The sequence below is a fragment of the Hipposideros armiger genome, unplaced genomic scaffold, assembly GCF_001890085.2.
Source record: "Hipposideros armiger isolate ML-2016 unplaced genomic scaffold, ASM189008v1 scaffold_459, whole genome shotgun sequence".
Taxonomy (NCBI): domain Eukaryota; kingdom Metazoa; phylum Chordata; class Mammalia; order Chiroptera; family Hipposideridae; genus Hipposideros; species Hipposideros armiger.
The window spans coordinates 1,270,676-1,290,007 of record NW_017731809.1 but is presented as its reverse complement, the minus strand read 5'-3'; the positions used below and the strand labels follow the sequence as shown (position 1 = coordinate 1,290,007).

General features: G+C 41.0%; 1 protein-coding gene across 1 annotated transcript in view; it reads right to left on the bottom strand.

The window, feature by feature from the left end:
• Window positions 1-18,111, bottom strand: part of POMP (proteasome maturation protein) — a 32,980-nt gene extending 14,869 nt beyond the window's left edge. Inside the window, exons 1-6 of the mRNA XM_019666075.1 lie at window positions 18,003-18,111; window positions 15,331-15,428; window positions 13,610-13,670; window positions 11,093-11,200; window positions 4,060-4,147; window positions 2-72 (exon numbers count right to left, since the gene is read on the bottom strand). Of these exons, the coding sequence (XP_019521620.1) occupies window positions 5-72; window positions 4,060-4,147; window positions 11,093-11,200; window positions 13,610-13,670; window positions 15,331-15,428; window positions 18,003-18,005 (426 nt within the window). The 5' untranslated portion in view covers window positions 18,006-18,111 and the 3' untranslated portion in view covers window positions 2-4. The remainder of the gene's footprint in view (window position 1; window positions 73-4,059; window positions 4,148-11,092; window positions 11,201-13,609; window positions 13,671-15,330; window positions 15,429-18,002) is intronic.
• Window positions 18,112-19,332: the final 1,221 nt, after the last annotated feature.

Sequence of the window (19,332 nt, the reverse complement as noted above, 5' to 3'; positions counted from 1 at the left end):
TGCCTTACAGTAAACCAAGTTTATATTCCACCATCAAGTGTGGTTCTCCCATTAGTTCACTTTCTGATGGGTCTGAAAACAAACAAAAACAAACATATTAAAGATTCTCAAAAAAAAAAAAAGATAAATTCAGTGATTCCAGTCATATGAAAATCTAGAAGAGGCAAAACTAATCTAGAGAAAGAAAACAGACCAGTAGTTGCCTGAGGCCCAGAGTGAGGGGACTGGTTGCAAAGGGACCAAGGGAAATTTCTGGTTTCCCAGATGACTGTGGGAACAATCTCTAATTAAGAGATGAGGCAATCTCTTCATCTAAATTGCAAAAATGTTTTATCTCTATTGTTTTGTGCTGTTTCAAACATACACAAACACAAACATAAATCAGAATTCTAGAGCAAAAAAACCTTAACCATTTTCACTCTTGTTTTTATGGATGAGTCAGACAAAAAAAATTAACTGTGATAATACACCTAAAAGAGCTTTTAAAATTAATACTAACAGTAAGCTCCCTAAAGACAAATAAAGCCTTTTTCCTTTTTTGCCACCCATTCCTCAACATAGGAATTGAAACCCAATAAAAACCCAATAACTAAACTGTAAAATCACATAAAATAATATTACTAAGAGTAACTGATCAATTTGGGTGTTTCCTCGCTGCACCCTCTAAGAGACTGGAGATTACTGTGTCACATCAGTTCAGCAATCTATGCTCTCGACACTTGTCACACAGCAAAGTAGCCTTAGCAACGATTGATACTGCTACAGTTATTAATATACTGCTATGTATGGAACAGACATTCAAAATCTAAACTTAAAAAAAAAATGTCTGCATATGAGTAGAAAGAACAGGCAACGATGTCTGCTGCAGTAGTTTCTAGTTAATGAGAAAAATATAAACATTTGCCAATAAATGTATTGACACAATGTATGGGTTGTCGGAAAAGTCACAGCACATTTTTGCAACGAAAAACAGAAAAAAATATGTCATGACTTTTCCGATAACTATACCATAAGATACACAGAGTGTACCAATTGTGTTAAAAAAATTAACGTATAGAGTGGGAAAATGTTGGGCATTGCTTAGATGCCCAACATTTTCCCACTGTATACGTTTGTATGTTTGTATGAAGACACACAGTACAAAGCCTGGGACGACAGCCGGTAACCAGGCAATGAGGGAGAGAGATGGGTCTGGGGGTAATCATGGAGGACCTGAGTTTCACTTTAATGTTTTAAATTTTTGAACAAAGACAATATTCGTCTAGATAACAATAATTACTTTTAAACTCTAGTACAGTGTGCACTTATTAAATAAATCACTTGCCCCAGAGGCATAAGCAAGGCTCAGCTGTAGACTCGGGGCAGGACCCAGCCTCTGCTCAGTCTCTCACTCACCAAAGTGAAGGCCGGGGGGGGGGGGGGGGGAATGGAAGGTCCTCTCAGCACAGGAGTCTATTTTTGTCTTTACTATCGCCCTCCTCACATGCCCTTCCCTTCCTTGTAAAATGTACATATTTTTCTTGGCCAAACACTATAGGTGAGCGAGCAAAACCCTCATCACCTCCAAAACTTCACAAAATGTAAACTGGAGAAATACAGATTTTCACCACAGTTTAATAGTCCTCATGCAGAGTTCAGACTAACGAACTACTCCCTCATTGCAGACTTAAAATCCCTACTGGTCAAAGGCGGTGAGGGGAGTGTGCTGAGCAGGCACTTCCCATACTTCCTATGGGTCCAGAGCTTTATGGGGTGCTGGGGACACAAGACCAGGGCCCAGCTCTCAGGGAGCATGTATTTAATTTGGGGAGACAAAGAAGAAGAAAAATACCAGATAAGTGGTATGCAAAGAATTAAAGTGAGGTGACAAGGTGACTGGGTACTACTTTAGATTGGGTAGTCAAGGAAGGCGTCTCCGAAGGAGTGACATTTAAACTGGGGATCTGACAAATGAGGTAGAAAATATTCTAAGCAGAAGCAACAGCTAAGGCAAGGCCTTAAGGCGAAGCCATGAACTGCCCATACATTATGCAGTCACAGCTCCCACAGGGTACAGATTACCTGAAATGCCATGCAGTGGTTTCATCCTGACAAAAATCACCTATTCAGGGGATCTTTCTAACTCATTTCTACCTTAGAGGGATGCAAGGAATGAATATAAAAAGATGTTCACAAAACAGTGACCTTTTTATATACGAAATTGTATGACATCATTGCTTAAAATCATTCTGTGGCTTTCCATTGCATTTGAATAAACTTCTGCAAAGCTCTGGCTCCTAGCTTTTCAACCTCACCTTATTTCACTCTCCATTTCCTCAAAACACTCCAGCCACATGCAACTCCTGGACACGCTCGTGTGTACATGCACACACGTGTGCTTGCATGTGTCAGGGGACAATTCCCCATGGGTCTCTCACGAGTCTGCAAGTCTTCGAAGCAGATGCACTGCCTGCCTTGGTTCTAACGTGAACAGCCTCAGAAGACTGATCTGTCTCCCCTGGCTGACTGCTTCTTATACAGACTCAGGTGCCCTGACCCAGGGTGGGGTTCCCCTTCTCGTAATGGAAGACGAACTACGTAGGTGTCACCGGATGTTCTTCTTGCTGCCTGTGGGAACTGGGACTCAGGGAACCGAGAAAAAAGCTGCAACTCTGGGGAGTGCTATTGATGTGAGAAATAAACTGTCCCGTTTCTAGGAGTCCTGCCTTCTGCCAGCACCCACGAAACCAGGGCAGGCTAACTTGTTAGTTTGTAAGTAGGTTAAGATCTTAAACCCATCAATTCTTCAGCTGTTCTCAGGTGGGAGACCCCAAGCATACTGTTCCTTCTGCCTGAAATATTCTTCCCTGTGCTTTTAGATCAACTAACTCATATATCTTTTCAGAATCAACTTATTCCGAGAGGTGCCTGCCTCTCCTACCCAACAACAAACTATATCCCTATCCTTTCTATTCCTAGAATTTATCACAATTTATCATTATGTTTGTATTTTACCTGTTTAGTCTTTACCTCCCCCATTAGAAAGCACACGTTTGTTTTTTCACTGCCTAACCCAGGGCCTGACACCTAATAAATATTTGACTGACTGACTGACTGACTGACAAGACTAAATGCTCAATAAGTTCCCCTACCTTTCTTTACACAGAATCACAGAAGCTGATTTTTAAATGAATGTATTTTTATAACTAATTAAAAGATAAGAATACACAGACTTGAGCTATCACCTTACTAATTTTAAATGAGGTCTAAGTTCAATGCCAAAGCTTAGAAATTCCAGCTTTTCCTGCATTCAGAAAGCTCCCTCAGCGAAGATTCTCAAAGGAGGCTCACTAGACTTCTGTTGTGTCCACAGCATTTCCTTACCAGACATCGGCAGCCAAGCAAAACTAATATAATTTAATCCGGTTGGGTTTTGTGTTTCTCCTGAGCTGCTGAGGCATAATGAGCAGAGGCAATACTGGACAGAATTATATTTGTTTATCTTCCTCAGAACCAGAAAAAACAGAGGATGCTATTATTATTAATAGAGGATGCGTGTATTGTTCTTACTTAAAAGTCATGTATCTTGTACATAATACAATTATTCAGGGAATTTCATTACAGATGATAGTCTTCTTTCCTACTCACCATCTACAGAAGCACAAAAATTATTGGGGGAGGGGCTATGTTTTAAAGAAAACTTTTAACTTATTAGAAAACTTTTATCTAACTTTTATCTTAAAAATTAGTCATATCCCACAAACGTTCTCAATACTGAAATAACAATTATTGTTTAAGCTACCCCAAGAATAAAGACGCTCATTATCAGATTCTACCCTCAGGGCAAGAATCAAATGACTACCATTAACTGACTGACATGACTATAACCTCACAACGCCATAAATAATTGCCACTTTTAACCAGTTAAAGAACAGTTACTACCATTAATTGTATCTCAGTGCAGTGAATGACACACGTGAATCCAAGCAGCAGTCAGCTCCATGAGAACAAGAGTTTTACTTGCTGCTGCCGCCTTGCATGTTACTGAGGTTCCAGAAAAAGGTGCTGAATGACACTTACTATTAAGAATATCTTCAAATCCAATAGTCTCATCATTACCCCTCAAAATATCCAGTGAAAGGTTTGAGCTTGGAAGAAATGGAAGACGCTGAACCNATTATTCCAACACTACAAACTAGTATCCCTCATGAACATAAACAAAACATTCACAACAGAATATTAACCCGGCAAGCTAATTATAAACAAGAGAGTGTATCTGACCAAGTGGGGTTTCTCCAGAGAACACAAGGCTGGCTTAACATTTGGAAATCCCTGCAGGTAATGAACCATGTTAACAGACTAATAGAAGCAAGGAAAAAAACCAACATGACTATGTATCAATAGATGCAGAAAAAACATGTAACAAAATTCAAATTCTGTTCATGATAAAAAATTCTCAAGAAACTAGGGTCAAGCTCAGAAAGGGCATCTACAAAAGCAAAAACAACAAAAACCCCAGTCAACTAACACGATGCTTAATGGTAGAAAGACTAAATGTTTTTTCTCTAAAAGTGCAAATAAAGCAATCAGGATATCCACCAATTTGAGTGAATTATACCTCAATAACCTTAAACATATTAGAGCTTTGAAGCCAGCACTAACATATGTTTGAGGCCCCTGAAAAGGTGTAGTTTTCTAGCTTCTCCTGGGAAAGACAGTTAGGGGGCCAGTTAGTAGGGATTTGCATAGACAAACCCCAAAGTCCACAGTTCCTGTGTCTCAGAGTGTGGTCCCTGGGTTGGCAGCATCACCATCATATGAGTACTTGTTAGAAACTCAGATTCTCAGGCTTCCACTCAAACCTCCCAAATCACAAACTCTGGGGTGGGGCCCCGCCACCTGTGTTTTTAAAAGCCCTCCCATGATTCTGACACACAAAAATGTCTGACAACCACTGCTCTACACTTGTGGCATCTCGGCTTTATTTACTGTGGGCCTGTGTTGTCCAACTTTACAAATTATTGGGTTGTCGGGAAAATCGTGATGTATTTTTTCTATGTTTTTCGTTGCAAAAATGCATCATGACTTTTCCGACAACCCAATATTAAAACCACATCCAGCTTCTTGAGTTCAATGAATCTAGAATTATTTTGTGTAAGGGCATCAAATCGATATTCTAAAAGCACATTCAAACTCTGTTCCCTCACACGATCCTGAAATTCTTGGAGGTATAAACTGGCAAAACCCCCAAATTCTTCCATGTTAGATGTCTTTGGATTTGGCCTGCAGAGGGGAACTGGCTTTCTCTGGTAAACTTGACCCCCTCAGAGGAAAGAACTCTTCAGGAAGAAAGAAAAAGCCTCCTTCTGAGAGAAGAAACCACTCCCTTCCTCGATCATATTCCCACTCATTCATTTCTCAGGGTCTTACTGCATCCATTTTCATACACTGTGCCTGGTAGCGCAGCGACAACTGTGCTAACACTGGAGACTCAGACTTGCTTTGGCTGAGCACTCTACCTGTAAGAAATGACATTCTCTAGGCTTCTGGAGGTTGGCTTGGGGATTTGAACTTGTTATTTACTTGCTTTAAGTTTCCCTTGCTGTCAGAAGCGGCCACCTCACACCCCTACTTCTTCACATTCTGCTTGCCTGGAACCTTGCTATGAATTGGACATGGGATCTCATGTGATCAGAGAGGAGGGCTGTTTTACAACTGCCTGCCAAACACGGCTAGATTGCCTACCTAGACGCACTGCCTGGCCTATCTGTCAGATAAGGGACCCCTCACTGTCACAATCCTCGGGGGACGTGTTCCTTATAACACCAACTGTCTGATGCCAATTACCGTTCAGAGATCCTGATTGCAAGCACTTAAATATGCTGTTTATCGTCAGCCCACTGGCTTTTCTGGAATGATAGTAGAGGCTCCACGGCCTCAATAAAGAGCTTAGGACAGTCCACAGAAACAGGAGCCAGGTGCTCCAGAGGCAAAGCAGCAGCACACAGCAAGGATCCTGCAGCGACCCCCTGCTTCTGACAGCGATGAGTCACACACAGTCCTCACGTCCCAGCTCTGGAGTCCAAGTCCAGTAGAGAAGTCTGATTGGCTGCCCTGGGTCACGTGCCTGAGGCCAGGGGGGGGCGGTCAGAGAGGCAGCCCTGGTGGGTTCTAGAGAGGGAGGCAGGCACATGTCCCCTCAGGACAACACACAATGGAGGGAAGGAGATTCCCCTAAAGAATTCAGAGTGTAGGAAGTGAGAGTGGGTGCCACACAGCCAAAATAAGACAAATGAGTCCTACAAAGGGGAAGGTAAATGGAGAGGAATGGAATCTGGTTGCTTACCTTGCCTATCATCTCCCCAAAGCCAAGCCCTGTAGGTATTCCGTTTTTGTTTTATTAAGGGAAAAGAGAACCTCTTAAGCTAAGCCTAGTCCCTAAAATGGCAATTTGCCCTGTGCTTGGTTTACCTTGTAAAAAAAACAAATAAACAAACAAAACAAAAAAGAAACCCTGATTAAACAATAGGCACCTTCATTATGATACTGACAACAAAAACAAATTGGTCACTGTTATAAACTATGAAAAGAAACAGCTTGTTATTTTGCAAATGGTTAAAAATACAAGGACAGAGGAAAGCATATTTTCCCTGTCTTTCCTATATCGACTCTATCCCTGAGTAACCAAATGGTAGGTCACAGTGTTCCCTTCTAAGGAAGTATACTAGCTAAAACATGAAGAAGGAATGAAGATTTACAATCACCATTTTGCAACCCCTAATAAATAAATGGATCCATGCACTGTGCATCAGTGGCCACCAATATCTCCAAGTGAGAGCCCGTTAGGCATCTAGTGTCTTTTTATGGAAGAGCATACCACCTATGAAGTGATCTTTCCAAAAATAATTAACTTGAATCTGATCAAGTCTGTGGATTCAACGAGCAACTTATAGGAAATGCAGAGGCGACAAGAACATGTTGAACTATATCACAGAGACGCAAATAGCAAAATCTAGACTATGGGAAACTCCTCAACAAATAGCAAGAAAAAGAAAAGAGAGAGATGGAAGGAGAACCTACAAATTAAGAGACAACAGGAACAAAACCCTATCACAATGTGTTTAAGTTACTTGGATCTTGATTTGAACAAAACAGCTGGAGAAAAAAGACATTTATTGGACCATCAGAAATCTGAATACTGACTGAACATTTACTTATAAGGAATTATTAACTTAAGTATGATAATAATAGTATTGTGTTTATGTTAGCTTTATAAACTGAAATATTTACATATAGAAATGTCTGTAATTCTTTCAAAATAATATTGAGGGGGAAAGCAGATGAAAAATGTAGATGAAATAAGATTGATGGTTAAGATGGAAGTTAGATGATGGGAACGTCAAATTATATTGGATTTTTCTGCTGATTATATTGATTTTTTTGGATGTTTGAAATTTCCCATAATAAAAATTTTGAAAAGAACAGTGCATCTCTTCTTGGGCCTTATCAGTTCCCTTTGTCTTCTCTTAAGTTTTCATAATAGAGTGCCTACTTGTAAGCCACGGAGCAGAATGGAGCAAGACTATGGCTGCCCTTGCTTGTCTTAACCTCATGACTTTCTCACATGATCAGGCAAAACATCAGATGTATTAAAGTCAGCAGTCTTTCCTCTATGGCTAACATAGTATTTCTTTGGTGATAACTTCTATGATAGTTGTGATTTCGATAACCATGATAANATTAAGAATATCTTCAAATCCAATAGTCTCATCATTACCCCTCAAAATATCCAGTGAAAGGTTTGAGCTTGGAAGAAATGGAAGACGCTGAACCTTCGGGAAAAGTATGAAAAACAAGATTAGAAAAAAACCAAGGAGGGAAAAACGTATAATCTAATTTCATGTTCTTCATTCTTTATTTAGAAAATGCACAAAACTAAATAAAATTTATTTAACCAGTGGAGGTGGGGGGAACAGTTTATATTTTATATCCAAACCAAGTTTTTAAAAATTCCTTAAAACTTTACTCAAAATATGTAAAGACACTGAAATAGTACTTAACACTTGATAATCTTATCAGATTTGCACATATCTGGGGGCTTTGCTTCTGTCCAGGAAAACCACAGCATATACCATCTGATGAAATGCAAAATCCCAGAGCCTGCCACCCTGTCTAGTTCCTAATAAATGTGGGATGATCAAATTCCACCCCAGTGAGAGCATTATTCTACTTAGTAAACGGATTACTTTTATGTTGAAAGTATTTATTACTTTATGTTGTTTTGTATCCCTCATAGTAAGAAGCTAAGTTATGACCCTTTCAAACAATAATGATAACCAGAAATGAAGATCAAACCCATTTATAGGACCTTTAAAAAATACCAAAACAAAACAAAAACCTAAAACAAAAACACAATTACCACTTTGAGCTAGTGTCATCGGCTTTTTTCAAGTATTAAATAGAGTCAGAGAAATATGGACTCAAGTTCTGATCTTACTACTTACCAATCCTATGGTTTTGAGTAAGTTACCCGATCTGTCTCACCCTCAGCTTCCTCATCTGTGAAATGGGCTAACACCACCTCCCTCTCAAACTTGTAGTACAGTGCGGTGTCAAGTATGTATATAGTATAGTTATTGGCACATAGTCAGTATTCGATAAACTTTAATGTAGCCAACCCAAATTTTCAATTTTTCTGTTCTTTGTTAGCTGCCTGGCAGTTACAATTTGACTCAATGCAGACAATTTTGGATATTGCCAAAAGAATACCAGAAGAGTAACAGGTGGTCAGTGACTAAATGATACCAGTATTTTTAAAGTAATCATAACTTCAGCATCTAAGGGGGCAGTTAAGATTTTTTCCCCCAAGAAAATGTATGCAGACTAAAAATAGTTTCAATTACTAATGGCCTACAGAGATATTTAAACCTTTGTAGCATGCAAAATTTCTCTAGGTTGTCAAAACTGGGGTGGAGAATAGAGGGGGGGGAGAAAAAGTAGGAAGGATACAGGAGGAAGAGGAAGAAACAGAAATTGAACCTGTAAGTTAAAATAGCCGGTAAGGGAAAATGGTAGGTCCAGTTTGACAGAGGGAGTCCTGAGAAGGCATCAAAAGCAGGGATGCGCAGGCAGTGGTCACAAATTCTGCCGAGGAAGAATTGCAGTAGTACAGGGATCAGGGAAAAAAGGCCAAGATTCTGGGCAAAGCTCTTTGGATTAAAAGCTTAGGCCCAAAATATCAGCAAAATGTAGCTGGAATCTGAGTAGGAGCATAAAAAGGGAAGCCAACAATTTTGTGCAAACACATGCATTTCATTTCATCTTCAGAATAACCCTAATAACCCTCCACTGTTCTTACTGCTAACTCCATTTCACATTAAAATCAAACAAACAACCTGAGGCTCAGAAAGGGCTCTAACTTATTGAAGTTCTTAAGACCAGGAGATGGTGGAGCCAAGATTCACACCCAGGTTATTCTAACATAAAGCCACACATGTCCTTTTTAGAATTTTTCTCCTTGGAAAAAAGTTCTACAACAGCTTCCAGAATGACTTAGTGGTGGCATTAATACAATTTGTTGAAGGACAGTTTGGGTCAGATAAGAAAAAGGAATTCACTGTAGTAGGAAGAAAATGTGCATAAGCCAGAAGATGAGAGAACAGGTTAAGTTAGGACCCTGTGCGCAGCTGAGGAGGCAGCGATGGAGCACAGAAGACAGCACGGAGGCGGTTCACAAGCAGAACACGATGAGGACGCGGCTTTATTGTGAGGGCGAAGTGAGGGGAGTGACTTGATCAAACCTGTTTTCCAGACGATTCTGGCTAGTGTGTCCGGTGCACTGGGGGCAGGAGAGGGAGTGTTACCATAATCCAGATGAAGCACGGTAGGTCGGAACCAATGCAGATGCAATGACAAGAAGAGGTAACTGGATGTTGGGGAGGCAGGGAGAGATGAGGTGCTGGGTGAGATACCCAAGGCCAATGTTCCACTTTCTGTCTTAGGAAGAACTCTAGTCATACACGAGGAGGACTGTGTGAGAAACTAAGTTATTCTAGACTTGGACATGTAAAGTTTGAAGTGCCTGTGGGACTTCCAACTGGAGAAGCCTAGAGGTTTACTCGGGAATTAAAACTTGAGTGTCATCAATATATCAATGGTAACTAAAGCCAGGGAAATAGGTAGGAAAGAACAGGAGGAGGAGAGGACCAGAGATGGGTCCTAACGAAACTGGTATTTCAGGGAACAGAAAAAAACAAAAGGAAGCTAGCTACAGATAAACACCTGAGCACGAGGTTTCAGAGAGGAGGGGGACATCAGGGAAGTGTGATGCCCTAAAAGCCAAAGGGAAGAAGGCAGGTGCCTTCAGTGTGACACACCACAGGGAGACCAAGCAAAATGAGAAAGTGAGAATGTCCCCATCTTTCAGGAGCGGTTTCACCTGTGTGTTGGGAGCCAGAAGACTGGGTTGAGTGAATAGGAGATAAAGGAGTGTTATGTAGCAAATGTAAGCAACCTTTTAAAAAGTTCAACTTCCAAAAGCACACTTAGTGAAAGACAAGTTGCTATAAAGGGATTTGGGGTTTATACAATTTTTGCTGTTTTAAAAACAGGTTCGAGTATGTGTAAATGCTGCTGCTGAGTCCCAGCAAGCGAAGACGGAGGTTGAAGACTTCAGCTATAGAAAGGATCCACGAACAACAGGAAGTCCCGGAAGTAGTAGTGTGATGTGACAGAATTCAGAGCACAGGTGGAGGGACAGCTCTCACATACTTGGAAGGACATTTCTGAAGTCCTTACTCCTGAGCAACAGGTATACTCAGCTATATACACACTGCCTACTAGATATCACCACTTGGATGGTCCCAGAGGCTTCTCAAATTCAATGTAACCCTCCAAAAGGACAAACAAGTAAGTGGATGTAGGTAAGTTAAGAATCAAGGTCAAACCCTAAAAAGGGGGAAGTGGCATAGGTGGTAGGGGAGAAGGTCAGGTTTGTATAGCTGTTACTAAAATGGAAGTCATTCCCATCCATAGCAACACACACGTGGGATGCACATCCACTCCTATTGATAGCAACACACACGTGGGATGTGTACGTAACTGACATCCACACACTCACCTGCTGCACCGCCTTGAATTCCATTTGCAATTTCAGTGGAGCAAACAGACCCTGGATGTTTCTCAGTGTGGAAAAATTCATTTTATCTTGGTTGAGCTGGAACTACAAAAGACAACAATGTAATTTTAAATGCTACATTCAACATTCTGGACTCAAAACAGTCAGCATCGATACATATGGAATAATACTTAGACAAAGAATTTTAATATCCACAACTGAAATAAAAACAAAGTACTTTCACTAATTTCTTCAATGAATTTTTGGATATGTATGTCTATATTTAATCCAGCATGCTGATATGCTTCACCAGTGTAAAATTATCACCTAAAATTTGGATTTACAAAGCTTAGTAAGATAAGGAATGTTTTACACACTGCAAAGCACAGTCACACCTTAGGGCTTCTGATGAGAATTACTGCAAAACTGGTAGAGGAAAGAAAAGGTATAAATAATCTGAAATCCAGAAACAAGATACATACAGTGACAACAATTAACAGTGGATTTCTAAGTACGAAAGAATATATTTCAAAGGATTTCACAAAGCAATAATCAAATCCATTATACCTCCCTGTTAATTAAAATGTTTCAGCTCTGGGGGTAATTGATTCCAGGGGGAAAAGAACCCAAATCTCTGAACAAAGTCTGTCCAATTTGTATTGGGTACTAAGAAGTAACTTTTTTTCTGAAATCATACTGTGAGCACTGATATTACTTCTAAAAACTTTTATCACAATGTAATGTATTTCAGGCAAAATGAATCAACTTGACTCACGGATTCTGAAACAGTTTCCCAAGATGGCTATTAAGGATAGTGTTTATGATATGCAAATAGTCCTCAAAAATCTGTAAGAGCTAAATTAATTATAACAAGGTAACCTGTTACATTTTTTTTTTCTTTTTTTTTTTTTACATTGGGGAATTGGGGAGGGGGATCAGCCAAATTGTTGTTCTTCAATCTTCGGTGTGGAGGGCGCCAGTCACCATCTAGCTGCTTGTTGGCAGCTCGTGGCCTCTAAGCTCAAGGTGCTGTGTTACAATCTTAGTTGCAGGTGGGCGTACCCACCATCCCATGCGGGAGTCGAACCAGCAGCCTTGCTATTAAGAGCACTTGCTCTATTCACTGAGCCATCTGAGAGGCAGCTCAGCTTAAGGTGCCAAGTTCAGTCTCAGCTGCGGGTGGGCGTAGCCACCATCCCATGTGGAGTTGAACCAGCAGCCTTGTTGTTAACAGCGCATGCTCTCACCAGCTGAGCCATCTTGCCACCTGTTGGCAGCTCAGCAGCAGCTCAGGTAGGGCGCAGCATCACTGACCCATGTGGGAATTGAACAAGCGGCTCTGTTGCTCAGAGCTTGTGTTCTTAAGCTAACTTTTAACCAACTGAGCCACTCGGCGGGTCCACCTGTTATCATTTTTTATTACACTATACTCTCTTAATAAGATTTTCTTAAGTCATCAAAAAAAAGTAACCGATCCAAATGTACTCAAGAGATTAGTGCCCACCTGGAACATGACCTGGAGGCCACATATATGAGGTTTGAAGAAAGACATCTAGCAATATGGTTAATTATGAAACCACAATGCACTTAAAGCAACTAAGAGCCCTTTTATTTTCTCATCTAATTTGAACTTCAATTTCATCATTACATCATTTGTTCTACTCTTTCTTAAAGAAAGATCTTTCCCCTTATTATAGAGGAAGAAAGCAAAAAAAAAAAGAAGTAACAGGTCAGCTTTCTGTTAACTGGGTAACACTGCACCATCTTCCCCACGTAATAAGATACCACTTTGTTCCTGCTCCGAAACATGTATTTAAAAACCTTTACATTGTCTACAGAACATCTATACAGGCTACATGCTCTTTAGAGCGACCGTTCCCTATCTATTATCTATTTAAGCTGGTGGCTACTAGTCTAAAACTGTTCAAATGTTCTCTCCTCTAAAAAGCTTCCAGAATCCCTAAGCACAGGTGCTTGCTCCATTCTTGTTCCTCTGTAACAGCTTATGAAGCCTCTATCCACTGCTTGTCCTCCCATTAAATTTTCAGCCCCTTAAAAATGGGGATTACATCATATTCATTGGTGTACCTACTGTGCCTAGCAAGTGGATACATCCATCGGTAACTTGGAGATGCTTGAAAAAGCATCTCAAAAGGCTTAAGAAAGAGGTCAAGGCTAGAGATATAGACTCAGAGGTCAAATGCAAAAACGGCAAGGGAAAAATATAAAAGAAAACAGGATCATAAAATGAGAAAATATGAGAGAAACGGAGAAGTGGACCAACACAAATGTCCATAAAAAAGACAGAGAAGAATGTGTGGAAAGGGAACTTTAATGAAGCCACTTAATGATAATTCAAAGCCTGCTCTACAAGAATATCAAAATTAAGGCCTCATATTCTACATGGTAAAATGCTCAACACCAGAATTGTCTTAATAAATGAAACTGCAAAAGTATAACTGAAAGTATTTTTCTACTAGAAGACAAAAATAAAGATACTGGTAACATACTTACATTTTTTTCTGATAATTCAAGAGGGTGACTGGGCAAAAGTTCATTTTTCACACAAGAAAAACTGAAAATAAACATTTAAAAAGGAGATTATACATCACTTTAAAGCTCAAAAAATCACATCTATCAAGGGTGTAACTATTAAGGGATGGCATGAGGAGTTTTTTGGGAACAATGAAACTTCTATATGCTGATTGTGGTGGTGGTGACAGGAAATGATACCTGTATTAAAGTTCATATAACTACCCAACCAAAGGGGGGGAAAAGTCAAATTTACTGTACGCTAATTGTTTTAAAATGCATCTATTATAGATATCTGGTAGTTAAGACTTCAATTCACTAGGGGAAGAAGGAATTTAATAAAGTATATTTAGTACTATTATTCTGATGACATGCTTTTGTATTATACCAAATATTTAAACCTCTTCTGCTCAGGTCTAACACATATTGAGTATTTAATGTATCTTTAATATACCCATGTTGAACAACATGTTTGACATTTACTGAACACCTACTATGTAAAAAGTGATATACAGCTAGAACCAGGCCATTGGTCTTTATTACGCCAGATATATAAAGATGGCTATTTTATTGTCCAAAGCGGGATTTGAGAGCTGAAACAAACCTTAGAAATCATGCAATGATAGTTTATTGAATGACTATTGTCTTTGTACATAAGTGGAATTTGAAAATGGTCCTACTCATGGCAATCTTACAGTTTAACCAGGAAGAAAAAGGAGCATTTCATATGAAAAAAAAAAAAATCATTAGGGCTTGGTTACTGGCTAGCTTATGAATCTGATTATACTATAAATCAAATTGTGTCTCTAATTCCAAAGGCTATATACTTCAGCTTTCACTATAAAATGGAAAGACAATAATGAGGCACTATGTCCCCAGATGCCAATAAATGGCATTCTATTACAGCAGGACCTAAATACCTTACAATTAGACATAAAATTCAAAAATTCAAAACACAGAATGTTCGGGGGAGGCATTATCCTCATTTGATTAAGCAGAAAAGCAGCCTGCCAAGAAAAAGAACTAGTACCAGAAACTGAGACCTAAAGGTAAAGGAAACCGAGGGAAGGGGTATAACTGTGTGCTAAGGGTAGAAAAGAAAGATCATAGCAGCTAACATGCACTGAGGGCTTACTAATGTCAGGTACTGTTCTAAGTATTTTTCATGTATTAAGTCATTTATTCCTCAAAATAAGACATGTATTATTAATAGCCCTATTTCACAGATGAAGACACTGAGACATAGAGCAATTGAGTACCTTGCCTAAAGGCATATATCTAGTAAACAGCAAAGCCAGGATCAAAACCCAGGCAGCCCAATTCCAGAGTCCATGCTCTTAACTGCTGTTAAAGCACTCCCAAAAGACGCAAATGACTTCAACAGTGAATAAGATAAGGAGACAAATGGCTCTCCACGTTATCAGCAGCAAAGTAAAGAAGGCTACCAAATCATGCTACTGGGTACCATTTTCTGGGAGAACGCCCTATCCTGAGAACCTACTACTCTGATAAGATGCTTTCTCTACAATCGAAAACATGTAAAATACAGCTCCCCTCTTCCCCCAGTCTAAGGTATGTTACTTGCTAACTCCCAGACTAAATATATATTTATGGCCTAGGAAAATATTTAAAGAATACTATGAAAAATCATTCCCAGAAACATTTTATTACAACAAAGTCCAAGGCACAACTCCCCCACATACCCTTTTCGAAGAAGATCATGACTTTCAAAAGGTCCGCTTGCTGAAAGTTCAGTAACAGGAATACTGTCCTTTAGCTGAGATCCAAGTCCTCTGGCATTCTACAACACAAATAAAGAATGCTAGTAAGTACAAAGAAAATAAAAAAACCCCACACTGAACATCTATGTACAAAATGTGGTTTAAGACTAGAGAGAAAAGGTCTCTGTCCTCGAAGAGCCCAATCTAGACAATCACAATGAGCATTATGCTAAGGGGACGCATTTGATAGAGTGAATAATATCAAATCTGGGTATAGGAATGATTCCCCAGTTATCTCTGAATGCTGTCAGATTAAAACACATTCCAGCAAAAAAAGGACATGGGTAGGCCAGCTGAGTGGCTCAATTGGTTAAGAGCTCGCTCAAGAGTGTGAGCCCTGAGCAACAGCGGTTCAATGCCTGGCCCGAGGTGAGTTGCCGCTGAGCTGCCAACAGGTGGCAGGATGGCTCAGCTAAAAAAAAACGACATGGGTAAAGGTATAAAAATATAAATGATCAAGCGAGTGAGGCACAGTAAAGGTTGGCAAATGAAAAGGCATAAACATGCAAAGAAATGTAGGTTTTATTCTAAAATAAAGAGCCTCTGAAGGGCTACGGCATGTTCAGATTTATTTTCATTGGCAAGATATTTCCCTTAGGTTGGAATTAGCACAAAATGAGAAAGTTGAGGACAGAATCTTGGGGAATACCATTCCTTCAGGACAAGGAAGAAGTACAAGGAAATGGGATTAAGGACAGACAGAAGAGCTAGAATAGCGTGATCACAGTAGCTAAGAAAAAAGGGAATTTCAGAAAGTGATTTCTATAAGAGGGCACTACCTATGAAAAATGAATATATCTAATCTGGATAGTGTCAAATGAAAACAAAGACTCAGTGCATTTGGTACTGATGAATGGTCACCTTATGCATTTATACTATAAAGAACTTAATCACCAAGTATTTTAAGCCTCTAGTATGTGGCAGGTACTCTGATGCCAAAGACACATATCTACCTTCCAGGGCTTAGTCTGATGAAGACAGATTAAACAAGCAAATAAAATGTAATAAAGTTACAACAGGTAAAACACAAATGCTGACTTTCAACCATCTGTTGCTCAAGTTCAATATCCCTACAATTTTGCAGAAAATGGAAAACACTACAGGTAGTTGGGTATTGGTCTTAGTGTTCTAAGAGAACTATTCTGAGAAAGCAGCTTTTCTTGTTGATTTCTTAATTCACCTGTATATTTTATTTGGTCAGGTACTTTTTTCAGGGTTTCTTCAATCTCCCACCCTAGTCCAGGCTCTCAGACCTGGATAACTTACTCAGCACTCTACTGGGTCTTACTGCCTCTACACTCTTCCATTTTCCAACTCCACATATCAAGGTTTTCCTAAAACACAAAATCTCACCCACCAAAGATGTAAAAAAACTCTTCACGGATTCATCAGTGTCCTGTGTGAAGAAAAACGTCCAAGGTTCTTAGCCTGGAACTCAAGAACCTGCACAACAGGTTTCAATTCCTCCACACAGAAACCATGGCCAATGAGAGAAGGATCTGGGGGCTAGTGTGGACTGTCACTAACCTACTATGCGACTGTGACCAGGGCATACAAGCTCTCTGGCCCTGTTTACTCATCTTTCCAGGTACCTTCCCAAATGGATATCCTGTTCCTCTCCTGCCAAACATTCTCCTCCGCCCAGGTTGCTTTATTGTAAAGAGACAGAAGAAAAATTCTTCTATGCACCGAAATGGGCAATTCTGAGCTCTGAGTTCTACTGTAATCATCTTCCCAATTTCCTTCTGTAAAACATCAGGATCAGTACTTGATGTTTCTAATAAAGCAGCAGAGGAAAACAAATCTATGAAAATTTAATTATCACTAGTTACACTTGAGAGTGTTTATAAAACCTCTTTACAATGATCAGCAGTATTTACCAACAGAAGCCTTCTAGATTTGCACTGTCTCGTAGCTGTGCTGGCATCAGAGGCAGGGGCAATGGTGAATCAGGAATCTTTCCCAAATAGCACAACTTTGAAGTTAAAAAGAAAACGAGGCGGAGGAAAGGAGGAGATGCACTAATAATAGTGACGAACAGGGAGTAGCAGCTGCCTGATATTGTTTCCCTCCAATATCTAGCATACCACAGATTCCCAAAATCGTTTGTCAAGTAATGCTGAGTGATAAAAATACGACCTATAGTTGTGGGTTTGTTATCAAGTCAGTTCCGAGGATCAGGGGTTTGGGGGCTCTGGGACCCCAAAAGTTCTCCCGTCAGGGGACGGGGCAGTCAGCAGCGCCACATCGCAGAAGGTTGCACTTTCGATTTGTACTTTCCAGCTCCGCGTCTACTACGGGGAAGGGGCCGGGGTCTGTGGGGGACCTGGAGACCGGAGGACGCAAGCCGAGAGACTAGAAGGAGATGGAAGGGGAGGAAGCCGCAGCGCTGACCGCGGGACCTGCGCCGGAGCCCGGCCCAGGCCACAGCCGCTGTCCCCAACCCCATGACTCGGCAGATCCCGGCGCCCGAGGCCGGCCTCATCCTCCCGCCGCAGCCGCCACCGGGGACGGGCTGGGAGGCGGCGGCCTGGTCCTGCCGGGCCACGGTTCCGAGCACGCCGGGAACTCGGGTCGCCCAGGGATTCACTCACCATTTTCTACTCGCTCTGCGAACAACCTCTCAGCCCCGTTACCGTCAGTCGGCCCAGCAGTTCACTTCCGTTTCCGGTGCTCCCCCCCACATCCGCCGGAAGTGCGTCCGTCCGGGCGAGGAAGGAAGAAGGGCGCGGGGCGTCGGGAGGGATCCGCGCTGGGCCGGGGCTCCCACGCCTGCAGTCCCGAGGGACCGGGGGCCAAGGGCGCAGTAAGGGTGTGGGCTGGGAGGAGGGCGGGAAGGGACGAGGTGTGCCCGCGGGAGGGAAGACGGACCTCAGCTCCAGTAATAAACAAATACGGGTCGTCCAACTGAAGATGCGCCTCACTTATAATACAAGGCCTTTGGCTGTAGATAGTCCATTTTTCACATGGATATACGAGGCATAGGTGGGATGAGTGATTGGCCTGCAACCGTTCAGCTACCAAGGCAAAAGTGGAGCCCAAGGCTTTTGCCAATGTGTTTTTATTTTTTTGAATCATGTGTCAAAGGTCTGCTCTGTCTAGGACCCTGTGCTGAGGCTAAGAAAACAGACACGAACCAGGCTGATGTGGTTCCTGGGCTAGAGGAGCAGAGGACTATTGGGGGTGGGGTGGGTGACAACTGATTAAGTAAGTATGGTCATTACTGACATATTCGGCTCTTACTATGTAGCAACATGGTTCTAAGTGCTTTACATGAACTATCCTTTAATCCTTTCAATCTTATGAAGTAGGGACTACTATTACCTCAATTTTACAAATGAGGAAAGCGAGGCATGAAAGAGGTTAAATAAACATGCCCCAGTCCATAAATCCATTGTCATAATACTGGACTGTATTGCCTTTCAAATAATGTGATAAGATGAGCTCATGCTCTGTCACCATATAATGGAGCTAACTTAAGGAATACTGGGGCTGATAGCCAAAGAATAAGAGTGGACTAGTTTGAGGTAGGGGAGTACGTGAAAATGTTATGGCAGACATGCTTGTGCAAAAACGGAAGTGGGAAAGAAGGCCTACGTGGCTGAAGTTCAGGGAGTAAGGTGGAGAGTAGTGTGGGATGACGCTGTGAGTGGATGGAGGCACGTTTATCATGGAGGCCCCTGTGCCCCAGATTAAGGATGAGGCTTTATCTTTAAAAAGCCAGTGAAAGATTTTAGGGAGGGAGTTGATGAGGTGGTACAACTTCGAAGTTCCGGTATAATCCAGATTTTAAGTGTTGTCACTGCTGTCCTCATGTGTCTTCTGGCTCCTGGGAATATCCATGTTTACCTTGAGATTTCAGCTTAAGTGTTTCATTTGCATCTTTTTCCTTTCAGTTCCGTCTAGAGAAATTTTAAAACTGAA